At 38.9% G+C, this 26,000-nt stretch overlaps 1 protein-coding gene across 1 annotated transcript in view; it reads left to right on the forward strand.

Annotated features, from left to right (window-relative positions):
* Positions 1–26,000, forward strand: part of CPSF30 (cleavage and polyadenylation specificity factor 30) — a 69,039-nt gene that overhangs the window by 6,387 nt on the left and 36,652 nt on the right. Inside the window, exon 2 of the mRNA XM_010242883.3 lies at positions 16,557–16,961. Within this exon, the coding sequence (XP_010241185.1) occupies positions 16,557–16,961 (405 nt within the window). The remainder of the gene's footprint in view (positions 1–16,556; positions 16,962–26,000) is intronic.

The raw sequence follows: 26,000 nt of genomic DNA on the forward strand, positions 1-26,000 counted from the left end.
AGATGTACTCCTTAGCCCAGGAAGAACAGGTTATGGGTTTGGAAAGAAAAGACTCTACCGGATTGGTCTGTAATGTATCGCCAAAAGCTAGACAACAGTGGAAGACTAACTTAGTTGCGGAAGTTGACAAGTTGTTGGTCTCCTATGAAAAATCTCCTAAGCAGATCAGACCACAAGAGACAAGATTAGACTTGCCTCCCTATGCCGGTCCGGTCCTGTTCCCTTGGAAGAAGCTCATTTGGTTCCCAACAATGAAGGTACTTTTGTCCATTCGGTTTTAGTTATTGATGCTTTTCCTGTGGTTGAAACAGATACTCCAACATCCCGAGAGGAATCTTTAGGCGAGGAGGAAAATAGAGAGCTTAGCACTGGTAAAGGTGAGAGGAGTGAGGGAGAGTTGGAGGTTAAGAAAAAGCGGGAGGAAGAGTTAGACAGAATATGGGAGCAAATTTGTGCATTATTGGAGGAGTATAAAGCAAAGGAGGGGTTAGATGGTAGGGAACTTGAAGCAAATCCTCAGAACAAGGAGAGTTACAGAAGTTCTAGGTTGGGGGGGAGGTGGGTGAAGTCAGTGGGTCGGCTAAAATGATAGAGGGGAATGTGAGAAGGAAAAAGAAAAAGAGATCAGAAGTGGAGAGACTAATATCAGATATAGAGGGTGATATCGAGTTTAGTGGAAAGGGAGAGAGAAGGAAGGGTTCTTTGTGAGATGGAACAGGGTTAGTAAGGGGCGTTTGAAAGGAGTCTTACTATGAAAATCATTAGTTGGAATGTTAGAGGGTTAGGGAGTGCAAGAAAGAGAAGGGCAATTAAAGACCTGTAGAGAAGATAGAAGCCTGATATAGTCATGTTACAGGAAACCAAGTTGGCAAATTTGGATAGAAGATGGGTCAGAAGTGTGTGTGGAAATCAAGAGGAGTGTGCTGGACTTTATCTCCCTCATAGGGAGCCTTGGGAGGGATAGTGACCTTGTGGAGGGAAGATGTTGTAGAATCCGTGGAAGAACTTATAGGGAGATTCTCTGTGTTTAAAATTCAGAAATGTGGAAGATGGATTCATTTGGGTGTTATCTAATGTCTACGGGCCAAATGGTTATAGAGAAAGGAAGGAAATGTGGGAGGAGTTGTATCGAATTCAAGGCTTGTGGGATGGCCCGTGGTGCCTGGTGGGATTTCAACGTACTCATGTTTTGTAACGAATCAAATAATCCCCAAAGATCGATCACTACAAGCATGAGAAATTTCAATGAATTAATTAACACCTGTGGTCTAAAGGAATTACCCCTTCTACAAGCTAATATTACATGGTCCAATTTCCAAGAAAACCCCCTTTGCTCCAAACTCGATAGATTCCTTTTTAATGTAGAGTGGGAGGACCATTGGAGGAATTTGGTGGCTTGAACCCTTTCTAGATTACATCTGATCACTACCCTATCTTATTAGGTCAAGAAACTCTAGGCTTTGGACCACAACCATTTAGATTTGAGAACATGTTGCTGACTCATCTGTACTTTGAACGAAAAGTTGGTGAGTGGTGGAATGAAGACTTGAGAGGGGTAAAGCGGAAAGGTGTAAGGTTCCACAAAAAGTTGAAGAGATTGAGAGCTAGGATCAAAGAGTGGAATATGGAGCATTTTGGAAGGGTAGAGGATCAAAAGAATATTTTGGTGTCCAGGATTGATGAGCTAGACTCCAAAGAATCCCAAAGAGTTATGAATGAGCAAGAAAGGAATTTGAGAAGTAGTTTAAAAAAGGAATTGGAAGAAGTTCTTAGAGAGGAGATTTCTTGGAGGCAAAAGTCAAGACACAAATGGATCAAAGAAGGGGACGACAATACAAAATTTTTCCATGCGTTGGCTAATGGGAGGAGAAGAAAAAACTATATGGCCAAATTAGAAGTGGATGGGGAGGAAGTCACAAATCAAAGATGAGATAGCCAAAGTGTTGGTGGATCACTTTAAATCAATTGCAGGGAAGCCATTGAATAATAGACTAAGGCTGAAAGGTCTAGATTGGCCCAGGCTGTCTGAAGAGCAAGCAATCTGGTTAGAGAGAAGTTTTGAAGAAGAGGAAATTAGGCATGCAGTATTTTCAATGGATAGATCCAAAGCCCCTGGGCCAGATGGCTTCACCATGGCTTTTTATTAAGACTGCTAGAATGTGGTAAGAGAAGACCTTTGTGCTGTGTTTAAGGAATTTGAGGATAATTACAAAGTAAGCCCTAGAGTTAATGCTACTTTCATAGCTCTAAGAAGAAAGAAGCAAAAAATCCTAAAGATTTTAGGCCGATCAGTTTGGTGACTAGCATTTACAAGATCCTGGCTAAAGTGTCATCTTTGAGGATTAAAGTAGTGCTGCCCTCCATCATTAGTCTAGCCCAGGGAGCATTTGTGCAAGGGAGACAAATAACAGATCAGATTCTAATAGCTAATGAATGTGTGGAGGACATGAGAAAGTCCGGAAAGCAAGGTTTTGTTTGTAAGCTGGATGTAAAAAAGGCCTATGATCTTGTGGATTGGAGTTTCTTATTAGAGGTCCTAGGGTGTTGTGGGTTTGGAGTTAGATGGTGTAATTGGATAAAGGGCTGCATAAGTTCTTGCCTTTTTTCGGTCTTGGTTAATGGGGTAGTCAAGGATTTCTTCCCAACTTTTAGAGGGTTAAGGCAAGTTGACCCCCTTTCCCCTTTCTTCTTTACCTGAGTTGCAGATGTTTTTAGTAGTTTGATCTCTAAGGCAGAGATGGAAGGAGTAGTGAGAGGTTGGAGGATAGGAAGGAGCGGGATTAGGGTGACCCACTTACAGTTTGCTGATGACCTAATAATCTTTTGTGAAGGGGGTAATAGGAGAACAATAAGTAATCTCAAATATTTGATAAAGCGCTTTGAGAGAGTATCAAATCTCAAAATAAACATGGAAAAGAGCTGTGTGGTGGGTGTGAATCTGGATGAGAGGACTATTGAGTCTGTGGCTAAGTATTTAGGTTGTCCCATTTCCTCTTGGCCCTTATAGTATTTAGGTCTACTTCTAGGAGCCAACCCTAAGGAGAGCACCTTTTGGGCCCCGGTTCTAGAAAAGTTTGAGAAAATGTTAGCCTCGTGGAAAAGGAACTATATTTCTTTAGGGGGTAGAGTAACATTACTAAAAGCTTCCTTAGCAAATCTGCCGATTTATTACTTCTCTATGTTTAGGATTCCTGTTAGAGTGGCCAAGAAGTTGGAGAAATTAATGAGAAATTTTCTTTGGGAGCCAGGGGAGGAAAAATAGAGGAAAAAAAGGATCACTTAATAAATTGGGGAATAGTGTGTAAGAGGAAAGACAAGGGTGGGTTGGGACTGGGGAACTTAGTTTTGAAGAATAAAGCACTCCTAGGAAAATGGTTGTGGAGATGGCCCTTAGAACAGGAGAGACTATGGCATGAGGTAATAGATAGTATACATGGCAGTTCGGGAAATGGATGGGAGGCTGGTGTATCGCGTCGAGCCATGTTGGCAACTCCTTGGGAAGCAATTCAAAGTATTCTCCCTTTTTTCCTCAACTATATCAGGTATGATGTCAATTCTGGTACTTCTGTTTTGTTCTGGGAAGACATCTGGGTGGGCAATTCTGCCCTTAAGGGCAGTTTCCCTTTTCTCTGTTCCCTTTCTCGCTACAAGGGTAAAGCAATCTCTTACTTTTTTCCAACATCTGTTTCTCCATCCTCTCCGAATCGGGACTTTGGGTTTCGTAGGGGCTTGAGAGATCATGAACTCTCTTGTGTTTCCGACCTTTTGTTACTACTTGAAAGTGTTTTTCTGGACCCTTTAAGATCTGATGTGAGACTTTGGTCCCCTAATCCAAAAGGTTACTTCACGTGTGCCTCCTTCTTTAAGTCCCTTTGCTATCCCTCGGGACAAGTGGGTTTCCCAGCTAAGGGGGTTTGGTCTAAACCTATACCTCCTAAAATTATTATTTTCTGCTGGGAGGTGTTCTATAGGAAAATCAACACTTCAGACTTATTGCAGAAGAGAAGGCCTTCTATGTGTCTGTCTCCTAATTGGTGTGTACTTTGCAGGGCTAATGGTGAGGATTGCTCTCACTTACTTTTAACCTGTTCCTTTTCTGATGCTATTTGGGGTTGGATCTTTGCTTTGTTTGGTTGTAGATGGAATTTGACCACAGCCGTAGATCAGATCTTTGACCCTTTGTGTGGCCCACAAAAATTGGTAAAACAATGTGGAGGTGCATTAGAGCTGCTGCTTTGTGGACAATTTGGGAAGAAAGAAATGCGAGGATTTTCCAAGAGAAGGAGAGAAGTATTCAGAATGTAAAGGATTGCATTTTGACCAGGGCAGTACATTGGCTGAGATCATTGGATTCCTTTAAAATATATTCCTTTGATGGCATTTGGAGGAACTGGATTGCTGTGGCTAGTAGCAGTAACAGGAAGAACAGGGTACCAGATGTGTGGGTGCCTCCTTCAGAAGGCTGGACAAAGCTGGATTTTGATGGTAGCAGCCAAGGAAATTCGGGTCCATCAGGGATAGGTGGGGTGCTGAGAGATAAATATAGTAATATATTAGCTTTATTCTCAAGCTTCGTGGGTATAGGAGACTCTATTAAAGCTGAGCTTCTAGCGGCAATACAAGGTATTCAGATTGCATAGCAATTAGGAGTTCAGAATTTGCTTATTGAAGGAGACTCCAAAGTCGTTGTGGGTTGGTTAAAAAATCCAACTTCAGTTATTTGGTGCTACATGGATGTTATGAAGAAAGGTAATTGGTTTTCAAGGAACATGACTGTTAATTATCAGTGGGTAGGTAGAACAACTAATACCATAGCGGATGGGTTAGCTACGCAAGGGGTATCAAGGGAACATTTATTCTGGGCAGCTCTGTAAACTTTCATTTCCTAGCCTGGTGTAGTACTTTGTTGTTGTTGTTGTGGAGAGGTACCAGCTTGTGCCTCTCCTTTGGGCAGGCTGTATTGTAATTTCATTCTGATTATCATGAATAAATTATCATCCATTTATAAAAAAACCTACAACATGCTTACCATGTGGAAGAGTGGTAAGCTCCCACGTGTGATTATGGTCAAAGGCTATGAGTTCCTCTTCCATTGCTTTGCGCCACTCCGAGGAGGTAATAGCTTCTTGGACATTATTAGGAATAGAAACAATAGACAAAAGGGAAGCAGACTAACGATGGGAAGCAGAAAGATGAGAGACAGAAACATAGTTAGAAATAATATGCAAAGTACAACTACGTTTACCTTTACACAAGGCAATGGGAAGATAGGAACAACTGTTAGATCTGTCAGTGGAGAAGAAACTGGAGAAGGAGCCGGTATCTGTTGATGTGTATACATGTGCTTGATAGGTGGTCTTTCAATAGGAACCTATAGTGGAGGAGACAGAGACTTGGGAGCAATGGGAATAAGAGGAATGGGGTTGACAACAGTAACTGGAAATGGAAGTACGTGAGATAAAGAAGGAACTTCACCACTAGTAAAGAATGGAACAAACTCGAAGAAGGTGACATCAGGGCACACAAAGGAACGTTGAGAAGAAGATAGATTATAACACTTATAGCTCTTCTGTGTCCAAGAGTAGCCCAGAGAGATACACTTGGTAGAGCGTGCATCTAACTTGTCAATCCCCGGGCACAAATTATGAGCAAAGTATACACACTCGAAAACCTTGGGAGAATAAGAGGAAAAGGTGACACTGTAGGATACAAGATGGAGAAGGGAGATTGACCTCCAAGGATAAACAATGGCATTCGGTTAATGAGAAAACAAGTTGTAAGATCAACATCACTACAAAAATATTTAGGAATACTCATATGATGCAAAAGAGACCGAGTAGTCTCAAGTAGATGACGGTTCTTGTGTAACTACTCCATTTTGTTGAGGTGTATAGGTGCAAGAGGTTTGATGGATGATCCCGTGTTGTTCTAAGTATTCTTGAAACAGGGTATAGAAGTATTCTTTCCCATTGTTAGAACGAGGAATTTTAATGTGAACACCAAACTGAGTACGGATTTTAGCATAAAATTTTTGAAAAATGGAGAATAATTCACTATTTTCTTTCATAAGATAAAGCCATGTCATCCTTAAATAATCGTCAACAAAAATTACAAATTATTTATAACCATTGTACGGCACAACTTTGTTTGGACCCCAAATATCAGAATGGACTAAAGAAAAAGGATTCGAACTATAACTATCAACTCTCGGACTAAAGGAAACCCAAAGGTGTTTCTCGTACTGGCATGACTCACATTCTAATGAAGAAAGACGACACAATGACGAAACAAGTAACTGAAGTGTCTTGAGAGGAGGATGACCAAGTTTGCAGTGCCATTGAAGAGGTGTAAGAGAAGACTGGATAGCTACTGTCGAACTACCACCATCAAGATAATACAACCCACTATCTTCATGCCCTCCACCCTTGAGATCCTAAAAAACACAAGTCAGGAAAGAAGGTTACATAACAATTTAGAAATTTGGTCAATTTGCTAACAAACATAAGGCTGGAAGGGAATTTGGGTACATACAGAACTGAAGATAAACATAACGATGCAATGTCTACATTGCCAACACCACAAATGGGTGAGGTAGAACCATTAGCTAAAGTGATTGTATGGAGAAAGGGAGGAAAACAAACCTGGAGTCCCCCAGTCATATGATCAGAAGCTCTAGAATCGATAATCCAAGGTGAAGGTTTGGAAGCCAGACAAGCCATATTTGAGTGACCAAGAATAGCTGTATTCTGTTGGGAAGTAGCCTGAAGGAACCTTTCATACTCATCACGTGAAATACTCATCATCTCCTTCCTAGAGGCACTAGTAGATGTAGAAGGTGCTTGATCAGTCTGCTGGGTATCAACTACTTCACCACCACTTGTTGCTGCATTATTGGTCCATGTAGAAGGGTGTCCATGTAAATCACAAAAAAATTAACAGTGTGTCCTTCTATCCCACAATGTGTATACTTCTTAGGCCCATAACTGTGATGACCTTCCCCTGAGTCTTGACCTCCAATACGTCCACCATCACGATGCAACATAGGCCCACTACGACCTGCTTGAACTCCATGACCTCCTCCTTTATTTCCATGGCCTCCCCCTCTCATCACTGCAGAGGTTGATCTATCTGAGACTGTGGGACTCTCGGACGACCCAATATTAATCCTAAGAAGTCGTGCAAACACCTCCTCAAGAGAGGGAAGAGTAGAGCCTTCAAGAATCTGAGCTCTAACTGGTTCATGCTCAGCCTTCAAACCTACTAAAAATCTGGTCGCATCTAGGTTATCCCTTTGTTGCTACTGAATTTTAACATCTCAAGTCAAGGGATGATAGATATTCAGCTCATTTCGAAGGTTCTTCATACTAGCATGGTACTCCTCAAGTGTCTGATTTCCTTTTCTTGATAGAGCTGATATACTTGTAGTATTTATCTTGTCCAGAATAGAACTTCCTGGCATGATCTCATATCTCTTTAGCAGTATCAAGAAACATAAAATTCACGCTGATTTTGGGTTCCATATTATTCCACAACCACGTCATAATTTTATAATTTGTGCATCTTCTTGTTCCTAATCACTATACCCTTAGGAATCAGCTGAGGGTTTTTCCTCCTTCACATGTTTCATTTTCTTCTTGGCTCTAAGAAAGACCTCCACTGACTTGTTCCATGGCATACAATTTTCACCATTCAGCTTGATGGAAGTCATTTGTACATTCAAAAAATTAGGGGGAATCATAACACTGGATTTTTGATCACTGTTCTCTCCTAGGGCTGCCATGGGTAAAAAAACTTCACTTCACAACACCACACTATACCACATGGGTAACTAATTTTCAGCACTATTTTCACACATCACCCACTTCTATCAACAAGAAACACAGACATAGGCTCTGAAACATGTGCTGTAACAGGTTTCAGCAGTGTTCTCACACCTATCACTCACTTCCATTAACAAGAAATCTCCAGAAAATCACTTCTTATAAATACCTGTTAAGGGTGTCATAACTTTGATTTCATTAATGAGATGGCACAATTGTTTATATATTGATGGCTGATGATACTTATTGTGATGATGCTTTAATTCTATTATTTAAATGTGGTTGTTTTATCATTAGAAATTGTTTACACTTTTTTTTTTTTTTTTTTTTTATAAAGGTAAGGTATAAATGCATTAAGAAAGAAAAAAAAAAGGAAAAAGGGTACAAATGAGGCTTACACCTCTTTTGTTGGCTTGCACTTCTTGCCTTAGGATGGTAGAATGCCTCACACCACACCTCCATATTTTAAAGTATTGATTCCATCAGACAATAAAGATCAAGATGAAGGATGATCCAAGTGTATACTTTTAGTCAGTTATTTCTTTAAAGCATTCGCTGTTATTCTAATTTATTTGTTAGATTTGTGCATGTTTCATATTTCCTTTTATTTTATGGTGAGTTATAACAACATTGTTTGTTTTTAAACTTGATTGACAAGGGAGACCTGCGTCTTCTTGTTACTATTCCATGGTTAAAATGTTGGATCATGACTTGGGGCACTACTCTTTTACTGTTCTAGTTTTCTTATATAATTTTTTTGTTATTGTACTCTTTCCATTGCATTAACATCTTATATGTTTGAAACTTGACTTTCATTTTTTTTTATGAATGTTTGAAACTTGACTTCTTTATTGAACTTGTGATTATTTTTATTTTTGATAGTAAAAATAAAATTTCATTAGAAAAGAAAAAAAAGCTACTACCTATCCAGGTGTTAAGGCAGCACCCAAGTGCTAGGAATTTTGGCTAACTAACTCAATTACAAATCAAACAAAACAAAACAGGTTACACATTTGAATCCCCAACACTTGCCCAAGATTATCCCAATGTCTTCTTTGGATACTTGGCAAAATTCTGGTACTAGAGCCCAACCAACAATAGATTTGCTTACAGCCACCACTATCCTCTCCAAATTCTAAGATTTGGCTCCGAAGATTCTTCTAATTCTTTCCATCCATAAATTCTAACATCTTGCAAATGGAATGTAACTCCAAATCTGACAACAAAGAGGGTTCAAACAAGAAAGACAAAGAGTTTCTGGTTGTTGATAGAATGATCGATCCCCACCTAAAGAGTCTCTATTAGATTAAAATGATATGTACAATTACAAAATGCCCATAAAGGGTTAAAAGAGAAAAAGAACAAATACAAAGGCTATAGATTACCATAATAGTGCACAAAAGGGACTATGATAAAATTATACATCAGTCTTAGAATCTCCACACTCCCCCTGAAATTGATACATAGACATACATAAGCATCAGTTTGTCCTCAAGATAGAGACGTTGATCCCTAGTCATGGCCTTGGTGAAGATATCAGCAATTTGCATGTCCGAGGCAACATGAGGAAGAGAAATGGAGTCATCAATGAAAGATCTCGGATGAAATGGCAGTCCACCTTGATATGTCTAGTCCTTTCATGGAAGACATGATTTGATGCAATCTTTATGACACTTGTATTGTTGGCATAAAGAGGAATAGGAGTGGGAAGCTGAGTAGCAAGGTCCATAAAGAGAGATTGTAACCAAACAATCTCACTGCAAACAAAATACATTGCCCTATACTCAGCTTAAGTGGAAGATTTGGATACTGTCAGTTGTTTCTTGCACTTCCAAGAGATAAGAGAATCACCTAGAAAAGTACACCATCCAGAAATGGATCTGCGGGTGTCAGGGCAGCCAGCCCAATCAGCGCCAATATATGCTCTTAACTGAATGGGAGAAAAATAGTTCCTGAGAAATTGTGCCTTTGACATAAAGAATAATGCAATGGACAATAATCATATGAGGCTGGCGAGGAGCAGAAACAAACTGATTGACAACTTGAACGACATATAAGATATCAGGCCGAGTCATAGTGACAAAGATGAGGGATCCCACAAGCTGGTGATACAAGGTAGCATTTGAACATAATGAACCATCAGATTTTGATAGCTTAACATTCAGCTCCAAGGGAGTATTGACTTATTTCTCATCAGTGATGCTAGTAAGAGAAAGAAGCATATTTCTGTTGACAAACAAAATATCCTCGAGCAATATAATGAACTTCTAACTCCTAGAAATAGGTGAGACTTGAGAGGTCCAAGATCCTTCGTGTGGAAGGAATAATGAAGTAAGGACTTCAACTATTGAATGCCTTCATCATCATTTCCAATTAGCAACATATCATCAATATACAATAGTAGGATGGTAATACCCTGAGGCTGTTGTCTAACAAACAAGGAGTGATTAGAAAAGCTTGGGCTATATCCTATCGTGACTACAACATCCCAGAAGCGCTCAAACCAAGCCTAGGGAGCTTGTTTCAAACCTCATAGAGGTTTCTTCAGGTGACACACCAAGGATCACTGTAGTAACCAAGAGTAGGTTTAATATAAATGATCTCCTTTAGCTGACCGGGAAGGAAGGCATTCTTAACATCTAGCTGGTAAATGGTCCAAGATTGGATAGCGGATAATGTTAAGAGAACACGAATTGTGGTTATCTTAGCGTTTGGAGCTAAAGTTTCTTTATAATAAATGCCATATTCTTGATTATAACCTTGGGCAACTAAGCAAGCTTTATATCAATCAAGGGATCCATTAGATTTTAGCTTGACGGTGTGAACCCAACAATTCCCAACGATGGAAGCATTTGGAGCAGATACAATATCCCAAGTGTCATTCTCATTAAGAGCCTTAATCTCGACACCCATGGCTTCTCTCTAATGAGGACTTCTAATAGCTTGCTGGTAAGATCGAGGGATATTTGTGGAGGATAAAACATCAGAAAAGGAATTATGGCTTGAAAAGAAACAATAGCGGTTAGGAGATTGAGAAATACAAGTAGACCGACGAAGAGGTATCTGAGGAAGGTATATCACTTATAGGGAGATCATGGGGTAGATGTGCTAGACCGGTAGGAAGGGGGAACAAGTGTTGGGTCTGAAACATGTAACTGTTTTTGAGTTAAGACAAGAAGATCTTTCCCAACAGATGAGGGAGGAACATCCTCTGAATCAAAATTCACAAAATAGAGATAGGAGAAAACAATTGAGCAAATTCCAATAAAGAAAGAAATATGCTCAAGAAACATAACATTTTGTGAAATCGGAATACGCCGAACAATAGGAGCATAACATAAGAAGCCTTTGTAGTCGGGACTGTACCCAACAAAAGCACACATAATAGACCGAGTGATTAGTTTAGTACATTTACGAGAAGGAAGATGTACGAAGCACATGGTGAAAGACATGTAGATTAGACAAGTTAGGGGGACAACCAGAGAGCTTTTGAAGCGGAGATGCATTAGCAAGGATAGAGGAAGGAAGATGGTTGATTAAATACACAGTTTGTCTTGGCTGTCTCTGTCCAAAAGGAAGGTGGAGCATGGGATTCTTATAGAAGTGTTCTTACAATAGCAAGGACGTGTCCTTACAATAGTAAGGACATGGCCATTTTTGCATTCTGCTAGCCTACACCATTCTAATATAGTGTACAAAATGGAAGATTATAAAATTACACATTAGCCTTGGAATCTCCACACACCTTGAAACTGTTTGTCTTTCCTTCCATAAATTCCAATATCACTAGAGCTTGCAATCCGTGGAATGACGAGCTAATAGGAACACAGATCTTGTTTGAATATCCCTCTAGCGTTTCCTTGTCGGCCCCAGAAGAAGAAACAGTGGCAAGACTTGCCTCATTCTCTAAGGTGGACCTAGGTGTAGCCGACAGTGATCCAGGAGAAGTACCAAGGGAGATACAAGCTCAGGATATTCAGGACAGGGACCCAGATATCAGCACTAATCGAAGCAAAGGTACAGAAGAGGAACAGAATTCAGATGCTATCCCAGTTTTACCTGTCAAGGACTCTCACTCAGTGGGTTCTGATTGAAGCAAGGTTTTGGACTTGTCAAATCAAGGAATCCCTACACTCTTGTCTCCTATTCCGTCTTTTACTCCTTTATTTCCTTCTAAGGAGGTATCTAATTTGTGTTTGGCTACCTGTGCAGGTCCTGCCAGAACCCCACCTGTTATGGAACTCTCAATCCAAAGTGCCACAGTCTTGGAGCCTGAGAACCTAAAGGTTGATAGGGTAGAGGAAGAGAGGACTAGAGTTGTATCTTTAATCCTAGAAGTTCTAGCTGACCCAACCTTGGGTTTGGAATGTGTTGATGTTAGCTTAAACCAGCCCTTTACCCAGACAAAGCCATCCTAGAATGAGACCCTGGAGGGAGCAAAGGAAGGAAGTCAGGAGGGAAGGATGGGCTAGAAGGAGCCAAGATAGCAGGTAAAAAGGTAGAAGGAAACAAAGGAAAAAGAATATGAGTGAGATCGAGAAGCTTAAGAGTGGAATAAATTATGAGGAGGAGAACAAGAGTATGAAGAAAAGAAGAGGGGAGTGAGGAGGAATACCAGCCTAGGGGTGTCACAAGTCTTTGCTATGAAGATAATAATAAGTTGGAATGTAAGAGGACTAGGAAGTTCCAAGAAGAGAAGGCTAATCAGAAATGTGTTCAGGAAAGAAAAACCAGATTTGATCATGATTCAAGAAACCAAATTATCAGAGCTGAATAGAAGGTGGATAAGGAGCATTTGGGGAGCCAGGGGTCTGAGCTGGTCATATGCACCCTCATGGGGAGCTTCAGGGGGATTTCCGACTATATGGAGGAATGAGGGAATGGAATGTTTGGAAGAATTGATAGGTCAGTATTCAGTCTCCCTAAAAATTAAAAGAAAGTCGGATGGAAGAGTATGGGCCTTAACAAATGTGTATGGTCCTAGCTCTTAAAGAGACAGAGAAGCTTTTTGGGAGGAATTATGTGCCATCAGGGGTTTGTGGGAGGGTCTGTGGTGTGTGGGGGGTGATTTTAATGTCATCAGATACTCTGGGGAGTCAAAAAACCCAAACCAGGGGTTCACTACTAGCATGAAGAAGTTCAATAGTCTAATCCTAGAATTGAGAGATCCCCCCTTGCTTCAGGTGGACTATACTTGGTCAAATTTTCAATTCCCATCAACCTGCTCCAAATTGGACAGGTTCCTCATATCTCTTGTTTGGGAAATAATGTGGGGGGTCTTTAATGGAAAGAGGGTTACCTAGAGTTACTTCAGACCACTGCCCTATTTGTATTGAGAAAGAAATCCCAGGGGGAGGCCTTTCTCCTTTCAGATTTGAGAATATGTGGTTTGAAGACCCTACATTTAAGACCAGGCTAAAGGAGTAGTGGGAGGAATTTAGATCTCTAGGGAGATTGAAAATGGTAGGTTTTGCTAGGAAACTAAAGAGGCTAAAAGAAAAAAAAAATAAAAGTTTGGAATAAAGCCCATTTTGGAAGTTAGAAGAAATAAAAGATAACTTGGTAAGGAGGATTGAGGAGCTAGATAGGAAAGAGGCTCTCAGAATTATTTTAGAAGAAGAAAGAGGGTAAAGATGGATCGAAAGCAAAAACTGGAAGAGATCTTACGAAAGGAGGAAATTTGTTGGAAACAGAAATCAAGGTGTCAGTGGCTCATAGAAGGGGATGGAAACACTAAGTTTTTTCACTCTTTGGCAAATGGAAGGAGAAAGAAGAACTTAATTCTCAGTGTGGAGGAGGAGGGATAGGTGGTAAGAGAAAGTTAGGAGATTACAAGGATTTTTATAAATCATTTTAAGGAAATTTTCTCAAGCCCACTTGGAGTGATGCTAGACTTGCTAGAGTTGGAAGGAGATGTTCTGTCAGAACTCAGAAGAGCAATCTCTCGATCTAGAAAGGAGATTTTCTTTGCAAGAAATCAAGGAAGCAATTTTTTCAATGGACAAGTCGAAAGCCCCTAGGCCAGATGGTTTCTCCATGGCATTCTATCAAGAGTGTTGGGATATGGTGAAATCAGACATCTTGGAAGTCTTTAACAAATTCTTCTCCAAAGGGGAGGTTTCACCAGGAGTAAATGCCACTTTTATCACTTTGATTCCAAAGAAGAGGGAGGCCAGAACTCCTAAAGACTTTAGACCATTAAGCCTCATCGGGAGTGTTCACAAAATTCTTTCAAAGATCTTATCAGAAAGACTAAAAAAGGTGTTACCCTTGATCATCTCTCCGTTCCAAGGCGCTTTTGTAGAAGGAAGGCAGTTATGGATCAAATCTTGGTGGCCAATGAATGTGTCGTGGAAAGAAGAAAGGGAAGAGAAAAGGGGATGGTTTGTAAAGTAGATTTAGAAAAAGCCCATGACCTGCTGGGAAGTTCTCCTAAAAATACTAGAAAGACTGGGATTTGGAGTTAGATGGAGGTCGTGGATTAAAGGATGCTTAAGTTCAGCTCATTGCTCAATCCTAATCAATGGTTCAACAAAGGACTTCTTTCTGACTAGGAGAGGAATTAGGCAAGGTGACCCCCTATCCCCTTTCTTGTTTACCCTAGTGGCAGAAGTGTTAAGTAGGATGGTGGTAAAAGCTGATGATCAAGGCTTTTTTAGAGGTTGGAGGGTAGGTAGAAATCAGGTGATTGTTACCCATCTCCAATTTGCAGACAATACCATCTTTTCCTATGAAGGTAACAATGAGGAAGTGGTGGAAAATTTGAGGGTGCTGCTGAATAATTATGTGGGAGTGACAGGGTTGAGGATAAATTGGACCAAAAGTGGAATTGTAGGGGTCAACTTGGAGGAAGGAGATCTAATAAGATTTGCTGAGATCTTGGGGTGTGAGATCAGAAGTTGGCCTATCAGTTACCTAGATCTACCTTTAGGAGGAAACCCTAGGTCAGTTGGGTTTTGGAAACCAGTTTTAGAAATGTTTTATAGGAAGTTAGCCCTGCGGAAGAGGAATTATATTTCTTTGGGTGGAAGAATAACCTTGATTAGAGACACACTGGTAAACCTCCCCACCTATTTCCTTTTAACCTTTAGAATCCCTTCTTGGGTAGCAAGGTGCTTAGAGAAGTATATGAGAGATTTCCTTTGGGATCCTGGAGAGGAAAGGAAAGACCATTTGATCAAGTGGGAGCAGGTTAGCAAACCCAAGGAACAAGGGGGTTTAGGAATTGGGAACATCCTATTAAAGAACACAGCTCTACTAGGTAAATGGCTTTGGAGGTATCCCTTTGAGAGCGACAGACTATGGCACAAAGTGATTGAGAGCATTCACTAAAGGCTGAACTTTTGGCATTACTACAAGGGTTAAAAGTTAGCCAAACAGTTAGGATACAGACATATTGAGGTGGAAGGGGACTCAAAAGTAGTAATTTCCTGGGCAGAAAACAGTAGCCATACCCCGTGGACGTTTGAACAAGTGATTAGGGAAGTGGAAAAGATTGCAAAGGAGGTTGAGGCTGAATTTAAATGGGTCCGTAGAAGTTTAAATGGGCTAGATGATGCTTTAGAAAAACAAGGGGCATTGAGACAACAACTATTTTCGGCTGCACTGTAATGAGGGATAAAATAGAGTGATTAACTGTCCCATCACCAAGTTGTGTAAACTGTTTACAATCTGAAATTTAATAAAATACATGTTTACTGATAAAAAAACATCTTGCAAACGGAATGCAACTCCAAATCAGCCCTGCTTTCTTGCTTCTACTGTACGTCTTCTTTCCTCTCTCAAGCCCCTAACATTCCAAGATAACAACCTCAACTTCAAAGTCAGACCCCAATCCCCCCCTCTACATTTCATGTTGCAATCTCCTTTTACTCTTCATCAACTATTCCTTCTTCCTTCTCCTTCCTCCCATGCTTCTCCCCCTTCTCCAATATTTTTCTTTTTATTATGTTCTTCCCTTTTGCTTCTCTCAAAATGTTCTATTGCCTTCCTCACTGCCCCTTTTCCTCCTAGGAAAAATAGGCCCAGAGCAGTGTTTTGAACGTGAAAGGGGCAATTTGTGCCCGAGGTGCGTGCCTTTTTGAAGCAAGGTGCAAAAATACAAAAAATGCCAAAACAACAAAAAAATGTAAGAAAATTAAAAAATGCCAAAAAAATAAAAAAACAGAATATGCCAAAAAATGCAAAGAAGTCAAAAAATATTAAGCATAATATTATTAAAAAAATATACTTAAATTTTAAAATAAATGTTTTAAAGACCCTATTATCTAAAATTAAAATACATAAACATACATGTAAAGCACATTCAAACATATAAAACATTTTCAAGCATGTAAAATCCACAATCTCTTTTTTTTTCCTCAATTGCATTACTTCAAATAGCTAATGTGATGTAAAACATCTTGCATTCTTGATTCTATGAGCCACCTTTGTACCAAGCCCCTCGAGGCAAGCCCAAACAAATCCATGTTAGGGTTTTAAATTTTTAATCCTTATACAAAATTAAATGATTTTATAATGTTGAATGTCTTTTAAGAAGATCTTTTACTAGGATGAATGAATGAACAACATTAGCAAGATAATTTCCTACATCAAAATTCCGTGTTCCTTCATCTTTAAAAAAGATGATGTCAATCAGAACTTCATAGAAAGAAATTACTGAAGCTGTTGGTATGATAGTTAGGATCCAACATATTTAAGGGCGTTGGTGTATCTTCTGATGTTCTGGAATTGCAGGTACAAGTTTGGTTTTTGTCCAAATGGCCCTGACTGCCGGTATAGGCATGCAAAGCAGCCTGGACCACCACCTCCTGTGGAAGAAGTATTTCAGAAAATTCAGCATCTAGGTTCATTCAATTATGGTTCCTCTAATAGGTTTTTCCAACAAAGGATTGGCAGTTATGTCCCACAATCAGAAAGGTCTCAGTTTCCACAAGGTTCTAGTAATGTTAATCAAGGCATAGCATCAAAGCCATCTACAGCTGCAGAATCTCCCAATGTACAGCAACAGCAGCAGCAATCACAGATTCAGCAACCTCAGCAACAACAGCAGGTCAACCAGACTCAGATGCAAAATCCTCAGAATGGTTTGCCCAATCAAGCCAGCAGAACTGCTACACCACTTCCTCAAGGATCATCTAGGTGTGTTCATGGTTCCTAGATTATACATGGGCCAATTCTTGTACTATCTGCCAAAACAATTCTTGTACTATTTTCTATGACATGGTTCAAAGAAGTCTTTGCTGATATATTTGTCTTCAATTAGTTTTGTGTAAGCTGTATTAAGTCATTATGGTCATTTCCATTTATAATATTGTACACTTGTACTTGCATATTTAATATGTCTGGATATTATTTTCCTTCCTTTCTGTTCCCAATTTTATAGAGCATTATTGTAGCTTTTGATAACGGCTTGGAGTGGCTGATCTGAATGGCTTATTACCTTTCTTTTTAGTGAATGTAAGTTGTTCAGGAGGTTGTGAGCTCCTTAATGACTGAATCTGAAGTTCTGTTGATTACTATGCCCTCATACTTTATAATGTAATAATTCACCACGAAAAGCCAAACATTTTTGTGATGTTTATTTTAGCAGTATAGACTTTAACCTGATCAATGCTCTCAAGTAATAAATGTTGGATAGCTATTGAGATCCTTTTCTCCAGATAAATAACAAAACTGAATATAAACTAAATATGAATGAATGTCTGGATTAGGATGAGGGTTTGGCTATTGTAGAATTTCTATGTGTAACTGCTTGCAAAGGAATTGATCAGTATGATTATGCTTGTTAAGGGATGACAGGGCAACATGCCCTTACTCTTATCGATCCTCACTGTTAAGGCATGCCTCAGACACATCAAGGCTCACAGCCTCACAGGCATTTTGTAGGGTGTGCCTCACCTGTCTTGTTGCTTTGTTTTGATGAATTAACCTTGACTCTTCTGCTGAGTTGATAATTTACTATATTACATAGGTAATATCTATGATACTTAGACTCTTAGAGTTTAAATAGTTTAATTCATGTAGGACTTGAACATACAAAGCTATAACTATTTTTGATAATTAAATAGTGCTCTAACCAAATGTTCTGATGAGCATTTTTAAATATTTTATTTCTTTCAGAATTTAGTTTTGCATAGTCTTGAATATTAAAACTGATAAAAAAACCTTGAATACTAAATGTTTCCTTAACTTCTTTTTTCAAAATTGGTGCTAACTTTGTTTAAGCATGTACTTACCTTGCACCTTAGTCTCTAGAAACCCCTTTGCTTGAATTGCACTTCCTGCTTTCAAAGCACCGTGGGGATCTTGTGTAGTAGTGACCTTTAACATTTTGTTGAAGCCTTAAGCAATGAAGCAGGATTAAAGAATGACCTAGAATTTCTTTGAGTAATAAGGCGAAAAGGAAGGGTGAAAGAGGATCCCTTGGCCTTACAGGCTTACACCCCTACAAGCTTGTGAAGAAATCCTTTTTCACTCCATTAACCAAAATAGAGAAGTAACTAGAGTTGACATAGCCATGGATCCATTTACACTACTTTTCTCCAAACCCATAGTTTCTCAAAACTTGTAAAAGGAATTGCCAAACCACCAAATCATAGGCCTTTTCTAGATCCAACTTACAAACAAAATATTTCTTAGATTTTGTCATTTCCTCCAGGCACTCATTATCTATTAGGATTTGGTCTGTAATTTGTCTCCCATATATGAAGGCCCCTTGGGATTTTATTCGAAGAGTAAAATTAAAAATTCCATTAAAAGTAATAAGAGAATGCAAAAGGAAGGTGATAAGATATCACTCGAGAGAAGAGAAGACTAATTGAAGTTCAACTTTCACAACTAAATCAGAAAACTCAGACAACTTCACAATTAATCACCTGTGACGCGAACAAAACGAGCCTAACCTAGTGGAAATAGGACCCTAATCTTCCCCTTCAAACACCTTCTCCTAACCATTAGCAAGGCCCCTTGGGATTTGCTTATTAAGGAGGAAGAGCTTTTATAATCCTTAAGGGCAGTACCTCAGCTAAAATTTTGTATATCCAAGCTAATTGGTCTAAAGTCCTTAGGGTGAAAAGCATCAATCTTCTTAGGGATTAAAGCTAGAATGGTAGCATTGACTCCTAGGCTTACTATGTGATTATCTACAAACTCTCTAAACACCTCACAAAGGCCATCTTTCAGAATCTCCCAATAATCTTGATAGAAGGCCATTGTAAAACCATTTGGGCCCGTCGCCTTAGACCTATCCATAAAAAACACTACCTTTTTAATCTCCTCCTCTTCAAAACTTCGTTTGAACCAGCATGCCTTTTCATCTCCCAAACTTGACCACTCCAACCCTTCCAAAGGTAACCTCTCATTCAAAGGTCTTCCATAAAAAAAATTGAAATGATTAGCAAAGGTTTTAGCTATTTCCTCTTGGTATGAAAATATCTCCCTTTCCAATTTTAATTTGTCTACAAAGTTCTTTCGTTGTCCATTTGCCAAGTCATGGAAAAATTTGGTGTTCCCATCACCTTCCTTAATCCACTGATGCCTTGATTTCTGCCTCCAAAAAATCTCCTCCCTTAGCAACACATCTTCCAGGTCTTTTTTCAATCGCCTCCTTTGCTCTCTATCTTGTTCATCCAACAACCCTTAGGATTCCTTCTTGCCTGGTTCTTTAATTTGAGTGATAAGGTTCAACTTTTGTTCCTCCAATCTTCTGAAATGATATCTATTCCACTCCTTCAATTTGAATGTTAGCCTCTGCAACTTCTTTTGGAATCTCACTCCCTTACATTTGACCCCCTTAACTCTTCAATGCACCACTCCTTCACTTTAACTACATGTTTTGAAATCTAAAGGGTCTAGGACCATTGGCAAAGGATTCTACACCTATCTTAATTGGACAATGATCAGATGTGACCCTAGGCAAAGCTCTAGAAACTAGTTTGCCCTAATGATTTTTTCAAGCTAAGTTGAAGAGGAACCTATCCAACTTTGAGCATAAAGGAAATTTCTAGGGGTTTGACCAAGTGAACCTATTATGCAATAGTGGGATTTCCTTTTAATTCACATTTAGGCTGATTTAACTATGGAGTCATTAAATTTTCTCATGCTTGTTATAATTGACTTTTGGGAGTTACTAGTTTCGTCTGAAAACCTTATTACATTAAATTCCCCTCCCACACACCACGAACCATCCCATACACCTTTAATTGCAAAGAACTCCTCCCACGTTTCATTTCTCTCTCTCTCTCTCTCTCTGTAGGAATTAGGGCCATAAAAATTAGTTAATACCCAAATAAAGCCATCCTTCACATTCTTGAATTTGATAGATGCAAAGAATCTCTCGTTAGTTCATCCACAGGTTCCACTACCTCATCCTTTCAAACCCACACAATTCCCACTGAAGCTCCCCAGGACGGAGCTGATGACTAACTTACGCCCTTGGATCTCCAAAAGCTTCTGATCGTCCTTGCATTGCTAAGACAATTTTGTTTCTTGTAGCATCACAATGTTAGGTTTTTCCTCCTAAGTAGGTCCTTTATTACCCTTCTCTTCCATGCACTCCCCAAACCTCATACATTCTGGCTTAAAAATTTTATCATTACTTGTCAAGATCCTTCTCTCACCCGTCTCCTCTTCTTACCTAGAAATTTCTTCTTGTCTCCTCTTCCACTATGCTCTACAACAAATCACAAGTATTAATGCATCCATGAAAAACTTCGTAGCAAAAACACTTAATTTTATGGGGATAAGGAAACACCACATTCCTTTCATAGGAAAGGAAGTAGAAGTAGTTGCTACAAAAAAAGTGAAAAAAGATTTGTAAGGAAAAATCAGTAGGATCAAGGGACCACGCGTGATCATCCCTTATGGAGTCATCAAAAGGTAAACTACCCAAAAGGCTCAACAAGTTAGACATAAAGGAGATTTTCGACTCTCTAAAGTTCCTTATTGAACCCAAATTCCAATTGGGCCCAAGAGAGGAAAGATGAAACTAGATGAACTCAAACGTAGGCTTTTCTTTAAGGTTGGAGAGAACAAACAAAGAATGGAACACATCTTTCAAAGGAGACTCCCCAATCCAAACATCTTCCCAAACTCCACTCCAATTACTAGAGGCCAAGTCATACCTGATATGATTAAGAAACAAAGGAAATATACCATGTATGTCTTTCCATGGTGCAACAAGGTTAGCTTTATGCAGAACACTAGTATCCAACCATTCTTTGATAGCCCATGATTACTAGTCACCAGTTTATGCCAACGCTTCTCATTTTCCAATGGGAAACACCAAAGCCACTTACCCAAGAGAGATATGTTCTTTTTGTTGAGATTGCCAATTCCCAACTCACTCTCCTCTTCCTTTTAGTCACTTTATTCCATCTCACCAAATGATATTTTTTCCCTTCCCCCAGATCTCATAGGAAATCCTTCATTAGCTTCTCAATTCTTTTCACAATTACCTAAGGCATCCTGAACACAAACATGTGATAGACAGGGAGTTTACCTAAAGTGGATTTAATCAGAGTTAACCTTCCTCCAAGGGAGATATAGTGCCTTTTCCAACCATCTAGTCTCCTCTCTATTCTTTCCACCACTGAAGTCCAAAAGCTAATAGATCTAGGGTTGTCACCTAGAGGTAACCCTAAGTATCTTATAGGACACTCCCCACGTTTACACTAGAAAGCCTTTGCCATTGATCTTAACTCTTGTTCTAGATTGACTCCTGCCAACTCACTCTTTTTCCAATTGACCTTTAAGTTGGACATTCTTTTTGAAATAGGTTCACCACCAATTTTAGATTTTCAAACCCAAGTGCTCCCTTATCACAAAAGATCAAAATATCATCTGCAAACTAAAGATGAGTTATTGTTACTACAGTCCAACCAACAATTGCAATCGATTAGCTTTAGAGATCAATCTACTAAGAACATCAGCCACCAGAGTAAAAAGAAAGGGGGGGAGCGGATCTCTTTGCCTAAGGCCTCTAATAGCCCGCAAAAAATCTTTCACCAATTCATCAACAATGATTGAAAAGTGGCATGTTTGTAAACACCCCTTGTTCCATTTACACCATAATTTTCCAAACTCACAACTTCTCAAAATGTTAATTAGAAACTCCCAATCCACAAGATCATAACCTTTCTTTTCCTTCTTTTTTGTTGGACACAACTTTCTTTTAAGAGTGAGTCTGCACCTTGCGCTTCTCTCTTGGATACTTGAAATGACCTATCTTTCGATTAATCAATTAACACATCAATTATCAAAAAAAGACCATAAGCTTTCTCCAAATCTAACATAATTACCACTATCTTTTTCCTTGATCTTTTTTGGGCCCCTACACATTCATTCGCTATAAGAATCTTATCCACAATTTGTCTATCTTGATTCTTGAGTGAAGGTCCCCTAATATTGGGTGATAATTGAGGGAGCACTTTTTTTGATGATCAAGGACAACACCTTTGCAATTTATTTATAAATGTTAGTAACCAAATTAATTGGTTTGATAAAATGTAGATTTTCATTCTTGGATTTTTTATTTCCCTCCTATGAAATTCCTTATACACTTTAATCAGGTCTACCCTTATGATATCCCAACAGTGTTGATAAAATGTCATCGTAAAATCATTAGGTCTTGTTAGTGATTTAAAAGGCACGCCTAGGTGCATAGGCAAGGCACATTTTAGTGTAGGCGCCTTGCCCAGGTCCTAGGTGCCAGCCCTTTCAAAAGGTGCACGCCTGGTGTGCCTTGTGCTTCAGCCTTATTTGGTAATGTTGTTCTTTCATTCATCCTAATAAAATATCTTCTTGAAAAGTAATTAAAACTATAAATCATTATTTTTTGTGTGTGAACCAAGAATTTAGGACCTAACGTGGACTTGTTTGGGTTTGCCTCGAGGGGCGTGGCATAGAGGTGGCTTGTAGAATCAAGAATGTAATATGTTTTTCATCACATTAGCTACTTGAAGTAATGCAATTGAGAAAAAAAAGAGATTATGGGTTTTATATGCTTGAAAGTGTTTTATATATTTGATTTTATTTTTAAGTTCTCATTTAAATATGCTTTACATGTTATATTTATGTATTTTATTTTTAGATAATAGGTTTTTTAAAACATTTATTTTAAAATTTAAGTTTATATTTTTATTAATATTATGTTTAATATTTTTTTGCCTTTTTTTTTGATTTTTTAGTTTTTTTTTTTAAATTTATGCACCTTGCTTAAAAAGGCGCATGCCTCACCTTGCGCCTTGCGCCTCAGGCGCAAATTGACCCTTGTGCCTTTTTTGCGCTTTATGCTTTTAAAACACTAGGTATTGTAGCCTTAGATTAAAATACATAAACGTAATATGTAAAACATATTCAAATGAAAATGTAAAAATAAAATCAAACATAATACATAAAACACATTCAAGTATGTTAAAATATTCAATCATTTTATTCTTTTCCTAATTGCATTATGACTCATGTGATGTCAAGCATTCTACACTCCTGATTCTATGAGTTGTATTTGTACTAAGGCTCTTCAGGCAAGCCTAAACAAGTCCATGCATGATTGTCTTCCTTGTATACTAGTCTAATGACATTAGTTGAGGTTTGGTTGTCACAGGACTTCTACATGAAGGATTTAGGTGAAGCATCCTACATCTTAGGAATTAAAGTCTATACAGATGGATCCAGGAGGTTGCTTGGCCTATCTTAATCAATGTACATAGAGAAAGTGTTGAAGAGGCTCAACATGGAGAATTCCAAGAGGGGGTTATACTCTTTAGGCATGGAATTCACCTCTCCAAGGAGATGAGACCTAAGACTCATGAAGAGAGAGAACAGATGAGCAGAATCCCATATGCATCTGCCATGGGAAGTCTCATATATGCTATGCTATGTCTGAGACCCAATACTGCACATGCTATAAGTGTTACTAGCATATATCAATCGAATCAAGGTTTAGAACACTGGATCACAATTAAGAACATTCTTAAGTTGAGGACTAAGGATTTATTCTTGGTTTATGGAGGAGAGGAGCTAAAGCTTGAAGGCTTCATTGATTCTGACCTCCAATCAGATGTTGACGATAGAAAGTCTACATCAAGGTTCATATTCACTTGCAATGGTGGTGTCGTCAGTTGGAAGAGTTCCAAGCAGAGTACTATAGTTGATTTGTCCACTAAAGATGAGTACATAGCTGCATTAGATCTGACGAAGGAAGGTGTTTGGATCAAGAAGTTTGTTGCAGAGCTTGGAGTGGTCCCTGCCATAGATTCAGCCTTGTTGCTGTATTGCGATAACAATGGGGCAATGGCCTAAGCAAAGGGGCCAAGGTCTCATCAGAAGTCCAAACACAGAGAGGTGTTACCACGCCATCAGAGAGATCATTGGCAGAGATGTGGTTGTGCAGAAAGTAGCATCTGCAAACATTGCAGATCCACTAACTAAAGCTTTAATGCAACAACAGTTGGAGCGTCATCTTGAGAAGGCGTGTATGAGATACATGGCAGATTGGCTTTAGTGCAAGTGGGAGATTGTTAGTTGTATGCCCTAAAACCAATCATGTCACACTGTAAAGGGTGATATTGTACTATTCATATTTACATTTAATAATATCCTTGGGCATTTTTTCCATCCATTTTGATAGCCCTTATGTTTACATGAATAGTCCATAGTTTCTTTGTCAAGCAAATGTATTATGTTATGAATTTGAGATATGTTTTCTCTTGGTACAAAGATCCTAAAATGGTTCCTAATATGACTATCAAGATGGCTTTGATAGTCTGGATAGACTGGCACATATTTTGCTTGCCTTATGGGGTGATGATGTGGAGACACTAAAGCAAATATGTGGGTGCTTGTTAGAGAACAAGTTCACTAAGTATGAGTATGACCGATAATGGAACAACTACATGGAATCATTAGTCAATAACTGTTTCTGTCTTCCTAGTCATATAGATAATCTTTAGACTTGAGGCATCATGGATATCTTGTTTATGAGGCATTGCAGTTTGATGGTGTAAATACTTATGCCCCAACCAAGGGACTTAAATATGTAATGCAGAGCCTGTTATCTAGTTTGATAGATGGCTCCTGTTTTGTTTTATTTGTTCTCGGGTGCTGTCTTATCACCCCGTTTTTGTAGTTTCTTTTCTGTTAATAAAATTCTTGTTATTTACTTAATAGTGTTTTATGCATTGAGGTATGTGGATGCACAGCAAGTAATCTCTGAGTCTCCATGAGGAGAGAGAATGTCCCATGTGGCTGAAATTGCTGAGACTCAGGAAGTCCTTGGCCAAGGCAATATAATATATGAAAAGAGTTCTAAGTGTCGTCAGTTTAGTGAGACATATGACTGGGCCATTAGGGTTTGATTTATTCTCCATGACCCTTTATTCTCTCAGGACATGTATGATAGAAGGATTTTTGATTGTATGAAAACTGAAGATGGAAGGTTCAGACTACCAAATTCAAGCTATTAGGGTAGCCACGACATATTGCTAGGTGTCACTCATGGTTTGTGGAACCCTTGCGAATAATGATTGTTTGTTAACATTCAAGGGAGAATTAAAAGAGTTTTAATTCAATTCAGCTGGAAGGAGTTCCATTTGGATGTTGAAGGAGTTCAACATCATTTGCCATTGGCTAATAGCATTAAACCTAAGAGATCACACAAATTAAAGGGCAAAGCACAAACATGGAGGAGGGTGTGTTCATTTAGAGGAGTCTTAATGGAGGGATGCAATTATTAGGGACTTAATTATACTTATGGAAAATTTATTTGATAAATCCTCTCCCAATTAGAGAAGGAGCATAAGCTATATAAGATAAGCAAGGGGTGGCCACGACATATTGCTAGGAGGATTTTTGATTGTATGAAAACTGAAGATGGAAGGTTCAGACTACCAAATTCAAGCTATTAGGGTAGCCACGACATAGTGTGTTCATTTAGAGGAGTCTTAATGGAGGGATGCAATTATTAGGGACTTAATTATACTTATGGAAAATTTATTTGATAAATCCTCTCCCAATTAGAGAAGGAGCATAAGCTATATAAGATAAGCAAGGGGTGGCCCTAGGGTTAGAGAACACTTCTATTTGCTAAACCCTAACCCTAAATGGACTGTTAGCACATTCTTGGAGCCGCCCAACCCTCTCTTCTTTCTCCCCTAGATCGTGATCTACTTGTGAGATTTG

This window comes from Nelumbo nucifera, chromosome 3, assembly GCF_055504915.1.
Source record: "Nelumbo nucifera cultivar China Antique chromosome 3, China Antique-T2T, whole genome shotgun sequence".
NCBI lineage: Eukaryota > Viridiplantae > Streptophyta > Magnoliopsida > Proteales > Nelumbonaceae > Nelumbo > Nelumbo nucifera.